Consider the following 24,452-nt stretch of genomic DNA (forward strand, 5'->3'; position numbering starts at 1 on the left):
ATATATATATATATATATATATATACACACATACACATACATACATACACACACAGTATATATTTCTATACATATATACAGCTAGTTGCTTATAGTTACCTAGGTTACTATTCCGCCATATTTGTTTCATTCTCTCTGTTCTTTTCAGTGGTAACCTGGGTAACCATAAACAATTAGCAAGTATAGTAGGATAGGGAAGACGTCCCTCTACCCCAAACCCTTGAGGAAGGCATGTAATGCAATCTAACCTGTAGGGCAGAGTCAGATGATGTCATCACACTCAAACAGGAAGTGGTTGAACAAACGGAAAAATAACATTACTGTTCACAGCTGTATGCATTTATTGGATATTTTATCAAGCAAGCTCTATTTCTGTGCACAATATAATCTGAGTGCATTTTTTATGATGTTAGAAATGTTAATATATCGAATGGAAAGCACTATGAGTGTATTATATGCTTTACTCTGAGCTATAGTACATCAAACATGTATAGAGGAGGAAAAGGGACGGCTGATTGGTGTAGGTGCTACAGAAACCCCTGAGGGGGAAAAGCTTATTGTGACCCTTATAACTTAGTGGTCATATTCCTAAAGATGAGAACACATCCAATGGGAAGAGTAAACGCATGGTGAATTTGAAGTGGGTCACAGTGGATTTTGTATGTTTTGCCTATAAAAGAGATTGGTCTTTTTCTAAGAATAATAATTTTTCAGCACATTAGGTGATATTTTTAATGTTTCACATTGTCGATGAAGGAGGAGGTATATTGTGGTATCATTTTAGAGTATTGCTTTCACATATTTTGAGGAGGCTGCCTGGAGGGTTAAATTGTTCCCAGCATGATTCACATGAACCGTGTTAACGCGTTTTGATTAGGAGGCAAAGTAGGGCTGCGCTTATTGACATCATGACCAATTTAAATAGCACCATTGAACCCAGTTGATTGTCATGGGTAGAAGATACCATTTCCATTATCTAGTTACATCTGCTCTAAAAATGGTCTTTAAATCAGGCAAAATTCATAAATTATTCATGTGCTTCGGGTGTACCTTAGGTTTACTACGGACATGCCACTCACAAAATAGTATAGTGATAAAATATCTAAAAACTTTATCCTGCTAGACCTGAGCTGAAGAAATAATATGGGGAATCCGATTGGCTGTTGTGGGTAGCATAGCACATTTCAATACTCTATCTAGCTATAATATGCTCAGTAGATATCAGCTCACTTTCTAGCATCTATTATGAATACAGTAATGAAATAATATACTTTCATAATCTGTAAATGTCCTTATCTACATGACCTACTTTGAGTATCCGTAACTGATGGATAAATCCAAAGCAACCCATAGGAGAATATATTTTCTCACTTAACCAGCAGGTTGAACAAACAAACAAACCAAAAAAAAAAGACTTTATGTGGATAGGGGAATCCAACCCAGTGAAATGTTGTATTCTGACTTCCCTGCCATCAAAATACACTGATCAGCACAGCCCCACCAACTTCAGTAAACCAGCCTGCTCATACATGGATCGAAATATGTCCGGTCACTGCTGAACTGGCTAAATCTTGATCCATGTATGGTTCGCTTCAATGCAATCTTTCAGTTCTAGATTTGTAGGTTTAAACAGTGCATGAGCAATGATGATGTTCTAAATGAAGTAACCTACAGAACCAAATCAGATTTCTCCGTTTTTCAGGTTAGAACAGTCAGTGAAAGCTGAATGCCGATTGGTTGCTGTGGAATATATCAGTTTACTGACTGCTCATTGCCACACTGAATTCTCTGGCTACACTTTACACTTACCTCCAACTCCAGTCTTCTGTCGTGATATGTGCTCCTCCAGCCTGAATCTAAAGCTTGTTTCACCTCCCATTTGTTCATTGGTTCCATCATCCGCTAGGAGGAAAACAGAGTAATTGTTGTCCAAGGAATAAGTTGGCCCGTCCACATTTTCCATGTAGTATTTTGCAGGAGAAGACCCCTGAAACAATAGTGACAGCTAGGAATGAATACCATGAAAGGTTACAAATGTAAAAGGATGTCTGATACAAAGCCCTCAATTATTCTGTTGCACCAAAGAAGAGCTCATTCACCACTGCAAGTGATGACTCTGACCCAGAACTAGCATGTAGCCCACCAGCCAGAGAAGGGCAGCTTCCCCTTGAGGCTATAAGCCATATACAACACATAGGGACAGAATTATAAAGCAATAAATGTAAATATTACTAAACATTCACTGGTAGTGAAACAATTATGGCAATTTAAAAACACATGCACCTAAAAGATTCCAATGCAGTGAACATTTGGTGAATATTAGAATATTAGAATGCTTTAAAAATGTGTCCCATATTGTCTACTGGTAAAAAGTAATTGCTCCTAATCAGTTATCTGTTGCTGGGCTTAGAAAAGACCGACCCATTGGAATTAACCTTAAACACAAAAAACGTTGGCAACTTTTGTCTAATTGACTGTCTCCTTTCTAGGCAATGTGGATCACTACTAGACATGTGCATTTCGTTACGATTAGTTTTCAGATTCAGATGTATATGAATCTCCGAATGGACAGTAACGAATGTCAACGAATCCAAAAGAAGTTGTATTGAGCTTAATGAATGCATTCGTTTAATTTTTTTCATTCAAATGATGTCACATGATGCTATAGTAGTTCAGGCCCATGGGGAAATTTTAAAATATAAATTTTCAAATTTGTTTGATAATTCAGATAAGTAATGGATATGAATTTTGTTCCATTCAGTAATTCAGATGCGCATGACACCAGTTGATATTGCGCAATCAGTTCATGCCATTTCTCTTGGTGGGTTGGACTACCATCCAAAAAAAAAATCAAAGCCTTCTGATTTGAACCCACCCGATACAATATTGTATTAAATATATAGCAAGCTTCAAGAAAAACTGCAACATTTTTGGAATCCAACTGGACTAACGAATATAGAAAACAAATGCCAGAGATACCAAACGAATTCCGAAAACAAAACAGTTCCACATAATAAATATTACAACATGAAATTCCTCAATGAACGAATGCATTCAAAAAGAAATTAAAATTTCCTGCGTACACACATCTAATCAATACTTTTAGGTGCCTTTTTAAGCACAGCACGAGACTACTGTAGGGGTACTTTTTAGTCCCCATACCTGATATATCAGGTGAGAAGTTAGTTTGTTAGATTAGGTGTGGTACGTACATGCCCTAAAAAAAAAAAAAAAAAAAAAAAAAAAAAATCACAGAATGCCAGATGTATGTTACATGTCCTCTACTTCCCCTCCAGCTGTGGCTCGCTTTAGTGCTTTTACCAGCAACATAACAGCTGGAACTTGCTCTGTAAATACAGCAGTCACTGCTGTCAAAAATTGACCTTCTGACCTGTTTTTGGAAACACTAATTAGCAGCGAGATTAAAAGTGTTACTAAACCCACAGCAGTAAAATCAGTCTGTATATGCAGTAAAGTATGCTTGTTATACTCATTGTGGAACCTAAGGGGTTAATCCTCTGCATTGTGTAAAAAAGCTGTTTGATCCTGACTTCTCTGACCCTCCTCTTGTTCAAATGTCCAAGCTGATAAGACAGATTGAACCCATAGCCCTTCTGCATCTGCTCAGTTTAGTGTGTATTGCTAGAAAGGTTTTTTTTTTTTGATAGAGTTTATGTGATCAGCACAGGACCAACCAGCACTGTCCAGACAGAGGTCAGGGGTTTTGCATCCTCCTAGAGCAGAAAGAAAACCCCTCGACAATCTTTAACCAGTGCTCAGCTGACTCACAAGACTGCTCTAACTGCTGATGAGAAAAGGTATTTATCAGTTTATATTTACTAAAATAATTGTATTTCCATGTTTTGTGTACTGTGGGAGACCAGATATAGTGAATGCAGGGCCCTGGGTTTAGTAACACTTTAAGGCTGCATGTGCAACGGTGCACGTGCATTTTTGCACGTCGCACTTAGGCCAGTCCATTCATTTCAAAGGGTTTTCCCATGCTTGACAACTGCACCAAAGAAGTACAAGCACGTTCTTTATTACACTGCACCAAAATGCATGGTGCTTTATTACCATACATTTGGCTCAATTTCCCACATACGTTAGCACCCTGGATAGAAAATCATCTTCCACCTTTTCTGCAACCCCTCTGAACTGTCATATTCAGTTTAGACAAGTAGCTTTTGCCAATGCATATCATGGCAGACAGGAAATAAGGGAAACCATGATAGTTATAAAAGCCATGTGTGGCAGTATCTGTATACTACAATTCAGCTTTTAATAGTCTGCTAACAATAGAACATTTTTCTGGTTTGCAGGATGAAAAAAAATTTAAAAGATTGCAAAAATAGCACACTGCATTCCCAATTTAATGTGATCCAGTAGAAAACAAAAAAAAAAAAAAAAAACAGTAAGGTGTCTAATTCAGAATCCCATCCAGGAATCTGCTGCAAACCATAATCCCCACAAATACCTGGACCTATATGAACTCCTCAATGCCCAGTATAGGAGTGGCCTACATTTCAGCCACAAGTTTGTTTTTTATTTACTGGTAGATGGCTTAAACGCTAAGGTTTTACTGCAGTCATTGTTGCCCTAGAATATTTTCTCTTCATTTTCTGTCCTGGCAAGGGGAAATCATCCCAATGATTACACAGAGAGCAATGACAACTTGACACGGGCTTTCCCATCCATCAAAAAAGTGCTTATATTGCAGTTGAGTCCCCACTACAGATATTTCCCCTCACATTCTGTACAATGCAGAAAGATATGGGATATTTTCACAAAGCAAAATAAAAATCAGACAAAAATACAATGTCTGAAACTATTGTTGACTGGAGTCTCACCTTAAAATGTTGCTAGCCCTGGGACTCGGTACGTTACTCCAGTGGCCTGATGTCACCTTTCTTGCCCTTGCTTCCAATCGTTAATAACCCTCTTTTCCCGCCGGGTCTAGATCACCCGAGGGCATTTTCTTGGTGGGTGGCTCATGGTTTCTCACAGGTGCGACACTTTTTGATTTTTCGGTCCTTTCCCACCTGGAATGTCCTCCGGGAGTCTCGGGATGTTCCCCCAGCGGAATTTTTTCGGTACCTTCAATTGCGGCACTGGCTACTCTCGCTGAGGGCCACTTCTGCTTTCCCATATCAGACATCTGCCTTTGAACGGCTTTGCCAGCAGCGTCCGGGCGCCCCGGGCCTTATCTCCCTTCTTTACGCAGCTTTGAACAGATGCTCGTCGCACACTTCTCTTTCATATGTAGTTCAGTGGGAACGCGACCTGGGAGTGGCTGCGGATCCGGAGGACTGGAATAAAGCCTAGTCACTCATAGCTAAATGTTCGTTTAATACGACCACGCTGGAAGCAGCCTATAAGGTATTGTTTCGTTGGTATTGGGTGCCGGCTCGTTTGGCTCAGGCTAACCCTGCCTGTAGTGATCGATGTTTTCGGGGTTGTGGCCATCGTGGCAATGTACTGCATATCTGGTGGTCATGCCCGAGGTTGGTTCGTTTTTGGTCTCGTGTGTTTGGCCTCCTTTTCACTTTGTTTCATCTCTCCATACGCTGGGATGCTCGGTATGCTTTGCTTCATTGCCCCATACCGGGCCTCTTGGCTCGTCAGCAGCGATTGGCTTCCTATTTGTTTTTATCGGCCACTAGGACAATTGCCCAGGCCTGGAAGAGTCCGTTTGTACTTTTTCAGGGGGTGCGGGATCGTATGACTACTATGATGCTCAATGAACAGATGTCGAGTATACAGTTGTGTCCAAAATTATTCAACCCCCAATGCTGTAAAGGGGTTTAGGGACTATAGTGTACATTTGGAATTGTATTCAGAATCAAATCCTACAAGGACGTTGTAACTACCCAAATGCAACTAAAATGACATCAATTGTTTATGTAATACAGTAGTAAATGGTTCTTATGTGGTTTCTTCATTGCCACAATTATTCAACCCCTTAAAGACTACCACTCTGAAGAACAGAGGTTCATACAGGTGCTTTCCATCAGGTATTGAAAACACCTGTGGATGTCACCGAGCAGCAATCAAGCATAATAAGCACCAATTAGGCAGCTTTAAAATGACTGTGATACTCAGCTCCTTCTAGACATTTACTGGTGTGGTTACAAACATGGTGAAGGCAAGAGAATGGTCCAGGAAGACAAGAGAAGAGGTGATTTCTCTTCACAGGAAGGGCAATGGCTATAAGAAGATTGCAAAGATGTTAAACATACCAAGAGACACCTTAGGAAGCATCATTCGCAAATTCAAGGCAAAGGGCACTGTTGAAACGCTACCTGGTCGTGGCAGAAAGAAGATGCTGACTTCGACTGCTGTGCGCTACCTGAAGCGTAGAGTGGAGAGAAGTCCCCGTGTGACTGCTGAGGAACTGAGAAAAGATTTGTCAGATGTGGGTACAGAAGTTTCAGCCCAGACAATAAGACGCACACTGCGTAATGAAGGCCTCCGTGCCAGAACTCCCAGGCGTACCCCCTTGCTGTCTCCAAAGAATAAGAAGAGTCGACTGCAGTATGCCAAAAGCCATGTGGACAAACCACAAAAGTTGTGGGATAGTGTTCTGTGGACTGATGAAACAAAATTAGAACTGTTTGGGCCCATGGATCAACGCTATGTTTGGAGGAGGAAGAACAAGGCCTATGATGAAAAGAACACCTTGCCTACTGTGAAGCATGGTGGAGGGTCAATCATGCTTTGGGGCTGTTTTGCTTCTGCAGGTACAGGGAAGCTTCAGCGTGTGCAAGGTACCATGAATTCTCTTCAGTACCAGGAGATATTGGATGGAAACGTGATGCAGTCCGTCACACACCTGAGGCTTGGGAGACGTTGGACCTTTCAACAGGACAATGATCCCAAGCATACCTCCAAGTCCACTAGAGCATGGTTGCAGAGGAAAGGCTGGAACATTTTGGAGTGGCCATCGCAGTCACCAGACTTAAATCCGATTGAGAACCTCTGGTGGGACTTAAAGAAAGCAGTTGCAGTGCGCAAGCCTAAGAATGTGACTGAACTGGAGGCCTTTGCCCATGAAGAATGGGCGAAGATACCCGTAGATCGCTGCAAGACACTTGTGTCAAGCTATGCTTCACGTTTAAAAGCTGTTATACAGTCATGGCCGAAATTGTTGGCACCCTTGATATTTTTCCTGAAAATCAAGTATTTCACACAAAAAAGGTATTGCATTAACACATGTTTTGCTATACACATGTTTATTCCCTTTGTATGTATTGGAACAAATATAAAACAGAGGCAGAAAAGCAAATATGACATAATGTCACACAAAACCCCAAAAATGGGCTGGACAAAAGTATTGGCACCCTTAACTTAATATTTGGTTGCACACCCTTTGGAAAACATAACTGAAATCAGTCGCTTCCTATAACCATCAATAAGCTTCTGACACCTCTCACCCGGAATTTTGGACCACTCTTCCTTTGCAAACAGCTCCAGGTCTCTCTTATTGGAAGGACACCTTTTCCCAACAGCAATTTTAAGATCTCTCCACAGGTGTTCAATGGGATTTAGATCTGGGCTCATTGCTGGCCACTTCAGAACTCTCCAGCGCTTCTTTGCCATCCATTTCTGAGTGCTTTTTGACGTATGTTTGGGGTCATTGTCCTGCTGGAAGACCCAGGATCTTGGACGCAAACCCAGCTTTCTGACACTGGGCCCTACAGTGCGACCCAAAATCCTTTGGTAATCCTCAGATTTCATGATGCCTTGCACACAGTCAAGGCACCCAGTGCCAGAGGCAGCAAAACAACCCCAAAACATCATTGAACCTCCACCATATTTTACCGTAGGTACTGTGTTTTGTTCTTTGTAGGCCTCATTCCGTTTTCGGTAAACAGTAGAATGATGTGCTTTACCGAAAAGCTCTATCTTGGTCTCATCTGTCCACAAGACGTTTTCCCAGAAGGCTTTTGGCTTACTCAAGTACATTTTGGCAAACTGTAGTCTTGCTTTTTTATGTCTCTGTGTCAGCAGTGGGGTCCTCCTGGGTCTCCTGCCATAGCGTTTCATTTCATTTAAATGTCGACGGATAGTTCGCGCTGACACTGATGCTCCCTGAGCCTGCAGGACAGCTTGAATGTCTTTGGAACATGTTTGGGGCTGCTTATCCACCATCCGGACTATTCTGCGTTGCAATCTTTCATCAATTTTCCTCATCCGTCCACGACCAGGGAGATTAGCTACAGTGCCATGGGTTGCAAACTTCTTGATAATGTTGCGCACTGTGGACAAAGGCAAATCTAGTTCTCTGGAGATGGACTTGTAACCTTGAGATTGTTGATATTTTGCCACAATTTTGGTTCTCAGGTCCTCAGACAGTTCTCGTCTCCTCTTTCTGTTGTCCATGCTTAGTGTGGCACAGACAGACACACAATGCAAAGGTTAAGTGAACGTCTCTCCTTTTTATCTGCTTTCAGGTGTGATTTCTATATTGCCCACACCTGTTACTTGCCCCAGGTGAGTTTACAGGAGCATCACATGCTTGTAACATTCTTATTTATCCGCAGTTGTGAAAGGGTGCCAATACTTTTGTCCAGCCCATTTTTGGAGGTTTGTGTGACATTATGTCGAATTTGCTTTCTTTCCTCCCTTTTTTTGTTTTGTCCCAATACACACAAAGGGAATAAACATGTGTATAGCAAAACATGTGTTAATGCAATACGTTTCGTGAGAAATACATGATTTCCTGGAGAAATATCAAGGGTGCCAACAATTTCGGCCATGACTGTAACTGTAAAAGGATGCTGTACTAAGTACTAAGATTGAATGTCACTTGGGGGTTGAATAAAACTGATAATGCTGTGAGCACAGAAAAGACATTTGTGGTTATTTCATTATAACTGTTATGTTATATTTGTCTGACCTACAAGTGCCTCTTTAATGTAAATGTAAGCAAGATGACTGAATGATCAAAAGCAATGTCAAACTGGCCAAAACACTCAATTTCAGTGGGGGTTGAATAATTTTGGACACAACTGTATGCAATGACTCTCAACATAAATTTTTGAAAATATGGGAACCGTGGTTGCAATATGCCTTTCCCACGCTCCCCCCGGCCAGTGTAGGGAGGTGATGGAGTTTTGTATTGGCGCTCATGGACCCTTGCTCTCTGGTGTGTGTTTTTGTTTTTTCTCTTTCTTTCTTCTCTGCTTTTCTGCTTTCCTTTTCTGTTTGTTTTGATGTGACAGTGGACAGCTGTCTTTAGTTGCGATAATCTGAGTTTCACTGATGTTATTGTAACCTATGTGCCATTGATAGCCCCTACGTGGGCATACGTTTTGCCTTATTGGAATTAGAGCGTTGTCTGCTCTATTATACATTTTCTATCGGTGCAATTGATAGCCCCTGCGTGGGCGTGTTTTGTTGCCTCTGTTTTATACTGTTTAAAATTAATAAAAACCATTGAAATACAAAAAAAAAAAAAAAAAATGTTGCTAGCCAATTAATCTTTTACAACTGTCTGCAAAATTACTTCCAAACGTAGCAACTATATGTAGCAAAAAAAAAAAAAAAAAAAAAAAAAGAAGAGGAGGCAAACAAGAACACTGTCTTACCTTAGGGTTTACCAGGCTTTGACGGTTATTTACAATTCCCCATGGTGCAATGCCCATTGCCACTACTTTGGTTCTGGAATTGGAGCTTGCAGTGGCATGATCTCTGACAGCTTCACCAACATATTTCCCTATGCCAACCTGCATTCCACCTGTCATTATCCAGGCACCTATTGACAATAAATTCAATTAGATATCTGATCTAAGCATAATTTCTAAATAAATGGTTGATTAAATGTAGGAAATAACGCATTAAAACAAAGAAGGAAGAGTACCAACCCATTCCCATTCTCTACCTTCTGTTCACTAGGAAGGAATCACTTTATCTGAGAGAAACTGATTTTTTATACCCTTAAAATTAGGATGCACCAATACCAATTTTTCTTTACAGCGAGTACGAGTACTGATACTTTTTTTTTTATACCTGCCAGCAACTGTTAAAAATAAAAACTTATGTGCTCCTATGTGTCTAAAACCCCCTGAAAAAAAGTAATATAACTACTGAAAATTGTGATATCCAACCAAAAAAATAGCTGTTTATACAATAGGCTGCTGTGATATGTATATGGAACTGCAGGTACCATCAAATCAGTGTACTCATTCACCTAAACAAAAACATGTGATGTAGAGGAAAAAAAGTTGTCAGCGGGGGAGCCCTGCTGACAGCTGTATGAGTGATCATTGTTAAGGACATGGTGGCCCCACTCCTAACACCTGTTCACCCCTTATAGACCAGAGCAATTTTTACATTTCTGCTATAGACCTTTTTTGGGGGATAACTTTATCATTACTTTCTTTTTGTGAAAATTGTCTTGCAACAATTTTATTTTATTTTTCACAATCCTTAGACAATTAAATGTAAGAAAACTAAAAAAACAAAGAAAAAAAAAACACCATGCACGTTTTTTTTGAGCAGTGTTCATTTAAAAACAAATAGTGTCACTGCACATACACATTGAATGTTTTATTCAAGGTTATTGAATTATTTTAATAGTTATTTGTAATAAACCTATTTACAAATAAAATACATGTTTTCGATTGTGTGCTTTTTTCAATGTGAACTATGTAAATAATCTGTAAAAATAAAAACAAACTAAGCAAACAAAACCAAAAAAAGTTTTAGTTATTAATATTCTATAAAATAGAAATTAACAAAAGAATAACAACAGGAAAATAATAATAATTAAACGGAGAAGGAGAATAAGGAACTAATTAGGGCTGGCTAGAATAAATTAAGGGTTAATAAGGGATTAAACAATGGAACATTTAATAAAAAATAATAAAAAAACAACTTTTTTTTACTTGACAGGTTGCTTTTAACTGACTTAATCTGCAGTTCATCCATCAGCTCTGTAGATGAATAAACAGAAAGATACAAAATGAAACAATGTTTTTTTTTAATATCTTTCTGTTCTAGTGGCCAGCAATGTTGTTGATAAACATTGTCAGACAGCTTTTTTTCACAGCTCCAATTGCTGGCTTTCTTTTCTTTACACTTCAGCTGTCAACAGGGGAACTCTGCTGACAGGTGAATGAGTGAATGCAACCTCACTCCTTAACAACTGGTAATTGCTGGCTTTTGTTTATATTTCAGCTGACAGCAGGGGAATCCCACTGACAGCTGAAAGAATCGAGCCTGAAGGTACCGGTTTCAGGTATCAGAGCATTTGCACAAGTACCGATACTCTTGCAAATGCTTAGTATCGGCACCCATGCCAGATAAATCTCAACTATCCGAACCACATCAAGAAAGTAGAGGCCAAAGACTTTGCAATGAGAAGACGGGCAGAAGGAAGATAGTATAATATCCTTATTAAGGTAAGAGGAGATAACAACTTTTGGAAAAAAGAAATGTCCCAGTGAAGTATAACAGAAAGTGTTTGACAGGTTAGAGCTTCCAGCTATAACACCCTCTGAGCAGAGGTAATGGTTATAAGAAAAAACATTTTCTGGTGCAAAGTCATATTAAGAGGCTTCTTATAAGGCATAAAAGGGGGATGATGCCAATATGAGAAAGTAACAAAAATTGTGAAAGGTATGAGGGATAAAACATATCAAGAGCAACTTCAGGAACTTAATATATATACAGTACAGTCTACAGCAAGAGTACTCAAACTTTCTAAACAAAGGGCCACTTTACTGTTGTTCAGACTTTGGGGGGGCCAGACTGTGTCCAGTGAGAGTAAACTATGCCTCATTAGAGGGAAGATTAGCGCCCCCCTCAATTGTGTCAGTGGGAAAAATAGTGCCTTCTGATTGGTGTCAGTGGGAGGAAATGTGCCCAATTGTATGTGTCCGTACAAGGAATTATGTCCCATTGTTTGTGTCAGTGAGAATAGTGCCCGACTGTAGGTGCCAGTGGAAAGAATTATGCCCAATTGTTGGTGCAGTGGATGGAATTATGCCCCATTGTTGGTGCAGTGGCAGGAATTATGCCCCCATTGTTGGTGCAGTGGCAGGAATTATGCCCCCATTGTTGGTGCAGTGGCAGAAATTATGCCCCCATTGTTGGTGCAGTGGCAGGAATTATGCCCCCATTGTTGGTGCAGTGGCAGGAATTATGACCCATTGTTGCAGTCAGTGGCAGGAATAATGCCTGAAGGGCCAGATAAAGGCAAACAAAGGACCATATCTGGCACCTGGGCCGCAGTTTGGAGACCATTGGTCTAGAGGAAAGAAGGAAAAGTGTAGACATGGTTGAAACCTTTAAATACATCAAGGGGGTGACTAAGGTTCAAAAGGGCAGTATATTTTCAATATGAAATCAAGGTCAAGAACACAGGGACAAGACCTCAAACTAACAGGAATAAAATTTAAAACTAATCTTAGAAAGTATTATGTTACTGAAAGGGCAGTTGATGCTTCAAATAGACTTCCAGCAATGGTAGTGAGTCAGTCAACAGTAAGTGGATTCAAACATGCTTGAGAAAAACAAAGATCTATACTCAGACAAAAAAGTGAACTAAAAAAACAAAAACATGTATAAATAAAAAAAAATGGGAACAGACTTGATGGATCACTTAATGGTCTATTTTCTGCTGTCATTTTTGTATGTTTGTAATACCAGATTAGGACCCCAACTAGCCATGATGTAAGCAACACTGTGAACCAAGGTGTGGTTAGCCAGATGTCATTAGAGCAAAACTGAAAGAGCTAATATTTTACTCTCGATAGTACTCCAGGCACTGTTCTATGCCTGGAAAAAAATCTACTGTAAAGAGGCTAAGGTTAAAATAGGGTTCCTCGCACCATCTGAAGAAATATTTCTTGGTGCAGAGATGAGATTGTGGGAAAGAAGGTTTATATGCCCAATCCATGGTCAATATAACAGCCTCTGATAGACCACAGTCTCAAAGGTTCCACTCACATCTGAGTGTAGTGCTTTTGTGCATTTTTTCATGTGTTTTGTGTGTTTTTATGCGCAATTTGTTTGGGCAGTTTCAGATTCTTGAGCGCTGGTGTTTTTGTATTAGCCAATAGAGAAAAATGTTATCTGTTACATCAATTGTTGCCATGTTTTGCCATGTTAGAAAAACACACAAAAGTGCATTAAAAAAAGGGAGATATGTGCATTTCCACGTATATATATGGGAATTAAAACTACCCAAAAATGCATCAATCTGCCTAAATGCTACAAAAGTAGCTCCAAAACTTTCTGATATTCAGGCAACTTGGAGTGCAGATGTGAACTATCTCCATAGAGTAATATTGATTTTTTTCTCCCTGAGCGTTTTGCAGCTTCGCTTTACAAAATGCTCACGTGTGAATAGGGCATTCGAACCTGAACTTCAATAGCCATGTTGTTAAAGCCAGAGCATCCACAGCTAGGGGAATTATATCTAAGTACATAGATCTTTTTAGCCAATTTGGTGGAAATCTCCCCCCAATTGATCGTTCATGGAAGGTTTGGAGAAAGCATGACACATAAACCTGCAAGTATAACAGTGACCAGAACATCAGCTGCATCTGCTAGAGGAACTCTGATCTGGAAACCCTCTGATTCTGATAGGATGCCATCAGAAACATATATTGGTAAAAAGACATTCTCAAGGGTTGATCTGTGGTTGCCATAGAAAATCTTCTTGCCAGATTTTTTCCTTGTACGAGAACTGCAACCTGGTGTTCCATTGGCCATTATGTATATAAGATAATTTACTTGCTGAATGCATACACAGATCTATTTGCATATGCAGCGGGTGTTGTCTGGTTAGTGATATAGTAGAACATTGATCTGTTTGCAAAGTACTTACTGTAACACATGGGAATTTATTTAACCCCATATTACACTATGGGGTTGATTACCTAAAAGCAAATAGACAGTGCACTTTGCAAAGTGCACTTGCACTCTGCAGGAGCAGTTTCTCCAGAACTTGGTAAATGAGTAGAAACTTTGCTGACTTCCATCATCCAATCATGTGCAAGCAAAATGCTGTTTTTATTTTATCTTCCTTGCACCTGATTGGGTATTCTTTGCAAAGTGAAACTTTACCTCATTTACTAATCACTGGAGCAACTGCTCCTGCAGAGTGCAACTGCAGTTTGCAAAGTGTACAGGCTATTTGCCTTTGGTAAATCAACCCCTATGAGCCAACTAAAAAATGCATATTATAAATAGAGATGAGCGAATTATTAAAAAATTCGGTTCGGCTGATTCGCCGAATTCGCCGCATAAATTCGCTTCGAGCTGAATATATTCGCTGCGAATTTAACTTATAAAAAGGGTGTTTCTAGGCTTCAGAGAGCCTTTATATTAGTGCAGAACACTGTACCTTTAATTTAAATGCCCTTGGAGTCTGCTGGGGAAGAGAAATAATACTGTCAGTCAGTATGACATGCAGATGAGTGCCGTCGATCTTAGAATCACCGCACACTTCACTCATTTGGGCAGTCACGGGGCCAAAACCAGAGTGTGGAGCCACAGTGTGGCGGTGGAGGCAGCAGCAATGGGAGGCCATACAGCACCATATGACAAAATGGAACCCACCAGCAGTGTGAGGAGACCTGAAAGTGGCACATGGCAGAGTGTGGCGATGGAGACAGCAGCAATGGGAGGCCGTACAGGGACCCATGACACACTCTGGACCTGGCAGCAGCATGAGGAGGTGGTACAGGGGCCCATGACAGATTACGGGGCTGGCAGCAGCATGAGGAGTCGGTACGGGGGCCCATGGCAGATTACGGGCCTGGCAGCAGCATGAGGAGGCGGTACAGGGGCCCATGGCAGAGTGGCAGAGCGTAAGCAGCTAAAATTGAAGGCCATACAGAGGCCTATGTTAAAAAGTCCCCCCAGCAGCAGCGTGGGGAGGCGACTATCAAGAGTCCAATGGCAGAGTGGCGGAGCAGAAGCAGCTTCAATTGAAGGCCATACACAGGCCTAGGTTTAAAAGTCCCTCACAGTTAATTCCAATAACGAACTCTACTCCTCCGTGCAATCTACTTACGAGACCCTGGGCAGGTCTGGGTCCAATTTGTGGTAGAGACTGGTTTTGTTCAGCCATGCTTGAGCGAGTAATAACAGGTCTGTGCTGCCCTTTGGTGTCTGGCTTAATGCGCACAACAGTGAACGTCCCAGCGTTTGTCAACGATTTGCCGTTAAGTGATGCAAACCCGCTGAACCACAATCATGAGGAGCCGGTACAGGGGGCCATGAATCAGTATGGACCTGGCAGCAGCGTGAGCAGACGACAGAGGCACATGGCGCAGGGTGGCGGTGTAGGCAGCATTATTCTGAAGCCATACACAGGCCTAGGTTAAAAAGCGGAAGCCGTCAGCAGCGTGAGCAGACGACAGAGACACATGGCGCAGGGTGGCGGTGGATGCAGCAGTATTCGGAAGCCAAACACAGGCCTCGGTTAAAAAGCGGAAGCCGTCAGCAGTGTGAGCAGACGACAGAGGCACATGGCGCAGGGTGGCGGTGGAGGCAGCAGCAATGGAAGGCCATACAGCACCCTATCACAAAATGGAACCCACCAACAGTGTAAGGAGACCTGAAAGTGGCACATGGCAGAGTCTGGCGATGAAGTCAGCAGCAATGGGAGGCCGTACAGGGACCCATGACACACTCTGGACCTGGCAGCAGCAAGAGGAGGCGGTACAGGGGCCCATGGCAGAGTGGCGAAGCGTAAGCAGCTTAAATTGAAGGCCATACAGAGGCCTATGTTAAAAAGTCCCCCCAGCAGCAGTGTGGGGAGACGACTATCAAGAGTCCAATGGCAGAGTGGCGGAGCAGAAGCAGCTTCAATTGAAGGCCATACACAGGCCTAGGTTAAAAAGTCCCCCCAGCAGCAGCGTGGGGAGACGACTATCAAGAGTCCAATGGCAGAGTGGCGGAGCGGAAGCAGCTTCAATTGAAGGCCATACACAGGCCTAGGTTAAAAAGTCCCCCCAGCAGCAGTGTGGGGAGACGACTATCAAGAGTCCAATGGCTGAGTGGCGATCCGGGAAGTCAGCGTTGTGATTGCAGATGCAATGCAGAGATTCTACGAGGTGATGCCGTGGGTGCGAAGAAGATCATATACCGTCGTACTTCCATCCATAAGACGGAACAACCTGCGAACCGGGAGCTTTATTGCCCTGACCCGCTGAGCAGCTTCTGGGATACCCAAGAGGCCCATGGCAGAGTGGCGGAGCGTAAGCAGCTTCAATTAAAGGCCATACAGAGGCCTATGTTAAAAAGTCCCCCCAGCAGCAGCGTGGGGAGACGACTATCAAGAGTCCAATGGCAGAGTGGCGGAGCGGAAGCAGCTTCAATTGAAGGCCATACACAGGCCTAGGTTAAAAAGTCCCCCCAGCAGCAGTGTGGGGAGACGACTATCAAGAGTCCAATGGCTGAGTGGCGATCCGGGAAGTCAGCGTTGTGATTGCAGATGCAATGCAGAGATTCTATGAGGTGATGCCGTGGGTGCGAAGAAGATCATATACCGTCGTACTTCCATCCATAAGACGGAACAACCTGCGAACCGGGAGCTTTATTGCCCTGACCCGCTGAGCAGCTTCTGGGATACCCAAGAGGCCCATGGCAGAGTGGCGGAGCGTAAGCAGCTTCAATTAAAGGCCATACAGAGGCCTATGTTAAAAAGTCCCCCCAGCAGCAGCGTGGGGAGACGACTATCAAGAGTCCAATGGCAGAGTGGCGGAGCGGAAGCAGCTTCAATTGAAGGCCATACACAGGCCTAGGTTAAAAAGTCCCCCCAGCAGCAGTGTGGGGAGACTACTATCAAGGCCTCCCTCTCAGCAGGTGTGAAAAAGGCCACCATTTTTGAACGGTAGCGAGGGTCCAACAAGGTGGACAGCCAAAAGTCATTCCTCTGTCTGATGGTTATTATTCGGCTGTCGCTACGCAAGCAACCGAGCATGCTATGGGCCATTTGTGCCAAGGAATGCGAGGGACTCCCTGCCTCCATCTCCACAGCATACTGCCACGGTGCGTCTGGGTCCTCTGTCTCCTCCTCCTCCTCTACCAGATGCTCCTGCTCCTCCACTCCTGTCCGCTGAGTGGAAAAACCACCCATTTCACTCAATAATTCCTGAGCACCAATGTCCTCCTCTACCTCCTCCTCTTCTTCCTGTCCTGCCCCCACAGGGGTCATGTGGCGTTGAGATCTGTGCGCCACGTCTACTGCACCCTGACCAGCCATTGTTAACAGCATTTGTTCCAGGACGTGCAACAGAGGAATGACGTCGTTCATCCCATAGTCCTGCCGACTCACGAATAGCGTGGCCTCCTCAAAGGGCCTGAGCAAGCGGCAGGTGTCACGCATGAGCTGCCAATGGCTGACATCTAAGTTACACAGGGGAGTACCTTTATCCGCTTGTAACATCAGGAAATCGGTGATGGCCTTTCGCTGTTCGTAAAGGCGGTCTAACATATGTAGGGTTGAATTCCACCTTGTTGCAACGTCGCAGATCAGGCGATGCTGTGGAATTCCGTTCTGCCGCTGCAGCTCAAGGAGGGTGTGCTTTGCGGTGTAGGAATGGCTGAAATGCATGCAAAGTTTACGTGACATTTTAAGGATGTCTTGCAGTGGGATGGTGGATTTTAGGAACCGCTTGACAACCAGATTGAACATGTGAGCCATGCATGGCGCATGGCACAACCTTCCTTGACGCAGAGCAGACACCATGTTCTTTCCGTTGTCGGTCAACATGGTTCCGATTTTCAGTTTGCGCGGAGACAGCCATCTGTCAATTTCTCTGTTCATTACACTGAGAAGTTCCTCCCCTGTGTGACTACGTTCGCCAAGGCATACCAGGTGCAGCACAGCGTGACACCGTTGCGCCCTGCACATGTGATATGCCGGTCGGGTAATGGGACTTGGCACGGGGGTGGCGGCTGAGGACACGGCGGAAGAAGAGGTGGTAGAGGCGGACATCTTTGCTGGACCAAGGACGTGCAAACGTGGAGGCAAAAGCGGCATGACCTGTCCAAGTTGCTGGTGCGGCTGTGCCGGCACCACGTTCACCCAGTGGGCCGTAAATGACATGTACTGTCCCTGACCGTAGTTACAGCTCCACACGTCGGCGCTGCCGTGCACTTTGGCAGAGACCGACATGCTCAAAGACTGGCCCACCATCTCTTCTACATGTGAATGCAGGGCTGGCACTGCCTTTTTGGCGAAGAAATGCCGGCTTGGCACTCTCCACCGCGGCTCGGCACAAGCCATCATTTCTCGGAAAGGTGCTGAGTCCACCACTTGGAAAGGGAGGGACTGCAGCACCAGCAACTTGGACAGGAGGACGTTCAGCTTCTGCACCGTCGGGTGCGTGCTCACAAACTGTTGTCTCTTGGAAACGGATTCCAAGAAAGACTGCTGACGGAATCCGTGAAGAGGAGTAGCAGGAGAAGGAGCATCTGAACGAGCGGAAGATGCCAACGAGCGACAACTCCCCTCAGCAGAGGTGTTGGAGCCTTGACTGGCTGATAGAGGGCGATTGACGTCGGGTGACGGAGCAAGTAACGGAGCGGGTGATGGAGCGGGGGCTGGGGCGGGCAGAACCGCCGTATCTTTATCACGGTTTTCCCAGGCCACCGAATGGCGACGCTGCATATGCTGACGCAACGCTGTAGTCCCAACATGGGCCCCCTGGCCACGCTTGACTTTCTGGCCACATAGTCGACATACGGCTACGTTTACTTCCTCGGGCGGCTTGACGAAAAATTGCCACACCGCCGAGTAGGAAACTTTGCCCCCGCTACTCCTCACTGGCTGACTGCTACTTCATCCGTGCACACCGGCACCACTACTGGCCGTGGTGGTAGGCTGCAGTGGAGCTGGTGCTCTACTCCGTGGCCGTTTGGCTCCACTGACACTGCTGCGACCCTGCTGCATCCTGGGCAACCCACCGACTGTTTTGCTCGCTGGCAAGCTGGCACCCTCTTCTCCTGATGATGCGGAAGCAATAGCCTGATGACGACGAAGCTGCCAAGTGCGATCAGCCTCATCATCATCAATTAGGGTCTCCGCGTCACTACTAGCCCCCTCGGCTGCGTCTGGGTCAGGAGACAGACCTGTCTCTAGACCGGCTACCGAGCCACTCTCCTCGCCAGTACTTCTTCGCCTGGCTGCTGAAGAGGCGGATGTCTCCCCCCGTTCCTGACCGCCCTCTGTTAGCTCTTCCTCACTGTACAGTGGGGCTGAGCCCACAGCATGCGATACTTCGCTTGGTGAGGGAACACCAAAGGACAGGGGCAGGTCGAGGACACGTGATTTCAGTGGGCTTGCTCCCGGGCCATGCCAACTAACGGTTGTGTCTGACGTACCCACCGACCGTTGGCTGTAGGTGTCAGAGGTGACCTGGGAAGAGGAAGACGACCGAGTCAACCAATCGATGACGGCAGGGTTGTCGGTGGAGACACGACCGCTGGATGACACCGGGAGCACTGGCCTCTGGCTGCGACTAGTGCTGCCTCGACCCCTTCCTCTGCTGCCACATCTGCTCGCTCCTGAAACATTGCCTCCTCTGCCACTCCTCTGCGTGTTGTCTGACATACTCTTTAATTCAATAAGCACCCCAAAAATAAAAACGGATTTAACTCTTTGAACTTACAATAGTGGTTGTGAAGCAGAAAGTCAGTTTATTGTACACAATCGGTCAATTGCAGCTTGCCGTTGGCTGGAAACTGTACGTTTAGGTCACTGGAATGCACTAATCACCCAAAAAATATTACCGCCACCCGGCGTGTATATGGATTTAACTCTTTGAACGTACAATAGTGGTTGTGAAGCAGAAAGTCAGTTTATTTAGCACAATCGGTCAATTGCAGCTTGCCGTTGGCTGGAAACTGTATGTTTATGTCACTGGAATGCACTAATCACCCAAAAAATATTACCGCCACCCGGCGTGTATATGGATTTAACTCTTTGAACGTACAATAGTGGTTGTGAAGCAGAAAGTCAGTTTATTGTACACAATCGGTCAATTGCAGCTTGCCGTTGGCTGTAAACTGTACGTTTATGTCACTGGAATGCACTAATCACCCAAAAAATATTACCGCCACCCGGCGTGTAAATGGATCTAACTCTTTGAACGTACAATAGTGGTTGTGAAGCAGAAAGTCAGTTTATTTAGCACAATCGGTCAATTGCAGCTTGCCGTTGGCTGGAAACTGTACGTTTATGTCACTGGAATGCACTAATCACCCAAAAAATATTACCGCCACCCGGCGTGTATATGGATTTAACTCTTTGAACGTACAATAGTGGTTGTGAAGCAGAAAGTCAGTTTATTGTACACAATCGGTCAATTGCAGCTTGCTGTTGGCTGGAAACTGTACGTTTCTGCCACTGGAATGCACTAATCACCCAAAAAATATTACCGCCAGCCGGCGTGTAAATGGATTTAACTCTGAACGTACAATAGTGGTTGTGAAGCAGAAAGTCAGTTTATTTTGCACAATCGGCAAACTGCAGCACCAACTGTGCACGACAGCCACCAAAAAAAAAAAGGGTGTATGTCACTTTAAATTTTCGATTCTTTGATAGCTGTGGCCCTAAGTAACGATTCTGTGTCCCTGAGTAACGATTCTGTGTCCCTGAGTAACGATTCTGTGTCCCTGAGTAACGATTCTGTGGCCCTGAGTAACGATTCTGTGGCCCTAAAGTCTCTGTGGCCCTAACTCTGTCCCTTAATACACACAGGTCTGTCTCTCTTGAATGACCGGAGGCTAATGGAGAATTCTAAGATGGCCGCGATTTATAGTGCTGGCTGGCTGCTGATTGGCTAATGCGATCACATGTCATGAATGCATTATGGGTCAGCGCGCCTTGTCTGCGCGCCTTCCCAGAGATCCCCGCCCCATCTTCTCTGTCCATTTTCTCCGTGGCCACACATGTCGCCGCCATTTTTGGGAAAATTCGATTCGTGCATCCGAAGTTTGCTAATCTTCGGATTCGTCGCGAATAGAATTTTTCCAAATCTTCGGAACGAATTCCACTTCGTCATGTTCGATTCGCTCATCTCTAATTATAAACTTCCAGTGCAATTAACTATCATATGCTCAGTATTATTTAGTAAATGCATTATACCACTGAGGATTGTTTGCCACTAAGGCCCCTTGTGGCGTGAATGAGGCATATAGAAAATATTATTTTCTATGTGCCCTTGCAGTGATATGCATTTTTCTGCTTCAGAAAAATGCAGGTCACTGCAAAATTATGTGAAGGAGCCCTTCTCCAGCTAACTTATGCAGCTGAAAGAAAGTATAACTGATACTTTATGATAAGGACAACAGCTACATGAGATGGATACGGTGTTCTTATAAAAACATGGATTACATATTTTTTTCTTTGCCACATTTCTAGTTCACAGGAATTTCATACCATATTTCAAGCCATACTGAATTATGGCTATAAAGAATTGTTTAGCTTTTTTTGAGACGATAAGTCACAAGAAGCATATCCAATCAGGACTATTTTTAATAGATTATATGTAATATATATACACACACACACACACACACACACACACTATAAATTATATATATATATATATATATATATATATCTTGTAAGTTCAGTCTATTTTATTGTGTGCGCAATAGGGATTGCTTGGTCATATTTACTGGAAGACGAGCATCATATTCATTGAAGTTAAATACAGTATTTATTGTATTCTTGTTGTGTTGAAGTGTAAATCATTGACTTAAAATGAAAAATACTGCAGTTGGCCATTAGAGAGAGATAAGTATCATAGGAATTTCTTGTAATACTTAGCTCAGTCTGATGGCCAAATGATTTACAAATGACCAGGACAGGATATAGCTATTTACATTCATTTTTTCTGCCCCAATTGCACAGAGTGAATGTTTATGCACTTTCACTGGGCAAATGGCTATGCAAATTCTTTATTACTCAACCTCCTAATGTCATTTTTAGTTGTTTGTTGACAAAAATATAAATAGTCTCACTGATATATGTACTAAAAGCAATTGTTTGGTCTTCCACTGCTTCTTTTAGCTAACAAAATACCATTTAAACTTACAGTATGTAATATTAAGTGAGGGTGTGATATTAACCCCTTCCCGCCAACCATACACATATATGCGGCCTCACAGAATTTGGATTTTTTCTGTGGGGAGTGGACGCATACATGTGTATCTGTCTTTGTGCTGGGAGAAAGCTACACAGCGAGCTCCCAGAACAAAGACTGGGCTGTCACTGGGAGTCCTGTACTAATGATTGGGACCTGGGACTTCTGATTGAGGGTCACCTGAAATGGCCTCCAATTCCGGGTCACCTGAAATGGCCTCTGATTGGCTATCACAGTGATCAGTCACTGTGCAGCCCGCCCCTGTGTTTTTATTTTCTCACTCTCTGAATGGAGATGCATTGTATCTCTCCTCTGATTCAAAAAGTAAACAAGTGTGTGTAAAAAAAAAAGAAAAGAAGAAAACAAAATACCTAGATCAAGGTTAGATATTGGTCAGTGCCAGGGCTAATGTTATGGTCAAGTAAGGGTGAAAGGTCATAGTCAGTAAATTTTGGGCAGGATTTTTTTTAAAAAGCATTTATTTTAATTATCAGTGTCAGTCAGTCTCACTCAGTGTGTTTTAGGTAGGATAAAAAACAAAATATGCACTATTGTTTCTGGGCCCTACTACGGGTACAAACAACAACTTACACAGAAGATCTTATATTGGGTTGTTATTTGGTGGTAGGTTATAGTAGTAGCAAGCAATAAACAGCTACATTTAAAAAAAAAAAAAGTTTTAAAAATATTTTGGCCCAGTTTTTCTTTGAAAATGAAAAAAAAAAAAAAGGGGGGAATATCAGTTACCATTTACCCCCAAAAGAAAGCCAAATTTGTGCTGAAATAAATGTGGTATAATCCACCTGGATGCACAAAAGTAGCTGTGATGATATGTACTGTACATTGACAAAATTGTTTTCACGCATTGAGATTAGTTTTTGGATTTGTTTAAAAACGTTTCAGCAAGAGGAGCAAGACTCCAAGGTAAGAGGGAACAGAGCCAGGTGGTTATTGTATAAAGATTGCATTGATGGAGTCCATAGTAGACCCAGAAATTTTATTGTTTAACTTGCCCTGGCATATTCTACCCATAACTGAAATACCAGTATTACCAAATTGACATTTTGGCACACAGGCACTTTACTACACATCAATCATTCATATTTAGGGCTAAGAGCAGCAATATTGTAGATTGCAGCAACACTGACCAGAACTATAAATTATTTGTTGTTTCATCTCTTGCTCTGCTTCGTTTAACGGTTGTCTAAATCACTGCTCTAGATTATTTTCCATTACATGCCACAGATCTTCTAAGCCATTGAAGAGACAGAGTCAAGAATGACGCCAACAAGAGGATATGATCAAAAGAGCAGGATCCTAGACTAAGGGCATCATTGTTATCAGTAGACAGTGATCTGGGGCACCTGTCTGATTACAGACAGGCTGTCCTCTTGTGTCTATAATCAGACATATTGCAGTGGCAAATTTGATGAGCATGTACAGGCTCAAAGTAAGAGGCAAAGCATCATGTACTCACACCACCTGGGCTGCTAGTATCTGAGTGTTCCAGGAGGAAGTTTAGGAATCCAGTGGTGATCATCTATTTTCCATTTTTTTTGCTATATTAGTTGAACTGGGTGTGTTTGTTTCTTTCTTCAATATGACTAGCTATGTAACTATGACTAAGGACTAAGTCACTGAAGGCAGATAGTAAGAACAGATGAGCATCAGTAGGAAGATGCTTCATCAGTGCTGTGTGGCAGGAAAGAGAGCATGGAATGTACATGCACAACACATCACTGAGCGCTATTATATTATTTCTCTGTCCCATAGTATTAACTCTTCAGTGGCTAACTGGGGGGAAACAAGGGAATCAAGTTTGGTGTCCAGTGACTAATAAAAATGAGGGAGCTCCTAGTGCCAAGCATGAATGGCCTACTCAGAAAATTGAGTCTTTAGAGACAACTCAAACACATGGCAATGTCAGCAGCGCTCGACCTATAAAGTGCACTGCAGCGAACGCAACCAGAACCAGTCTGAAAGGTGATTGAGCAGCGCCCAGTGCCCAGTGTCCAGTGGTAGCAGTGAAGGTCTGGAAGCCAAGGCTGAGAACAACTGCGCCAGATAGCTGCAAAAAAGTAGGGGGACCACCAGCAACTATAGGGTGAAGATTCTTGACTGAATAGGAAAAGTTGCTAGAAATAATTACAGGTTAAATTTTGAATCTATAGAGATGATAAAACATCCATCTTCCTAGGACACCAACAAAAAAAGGAAGCACTGTGGTAGGAGGGCTGGCTTTCTTTTTATTTCTTTGTTTGCCAGTATCCAATCCTGGAGGCAGCAGTTTAACAATCAGAATTCAGAATTCCTGCGTCCCTCAATGGGTGATAGAGA

General features: G+C 43.2%; 1 protein-coding gene across 3 annotated transcripts in view; it reads right to left on the minus strand.

Annotated features, from left to right (window-relative positions):
* The window catches only part of TRPM4 (transient receptor potential cation channel subfamily M member 4), a 197,893-nt gene that overhangs the window by 58,012 nt on the left and 115,429 nt on the right, over positions 1 to 24,452 (minus strand). For all 3 annotated transcript variants that reach the window (XM_089671601.1, XM_089671600.1, XM_089671602.1), the window contains exons 5-6: positions 9,591 to 9,757; positions 1,810 to 1,987 (exon numbers count right to left, since the gene is read on the minus strand). In XM_089671601.1, coding sequence (XP_089527727.1) covers positions 1,810 to 1,987; positions 9,591 to 9,757 — 345 coding nt within the window. The remainder of the gene's footprint in view (positions 1 to 1,809; positions 1,988 to 9,590; positions 9,758 to 24,452) is intronic.

The sequence above is a fragment of the Staurois parvus genome, unplaced genomic scaffold, assembly GCF_062004578.1.
Source record: "Staurois parvus isolate SC_StPar_1 unplaced genomic scaffold, SC_StPar_1.0 ptg000108l, whole genome shotgun sequence".
Taxonomy (NCBI): Eukaryota; Metazoa; Chordata; class Amphibia; order Anura; family Ranidae; genus Staurois; species Staurois parvus.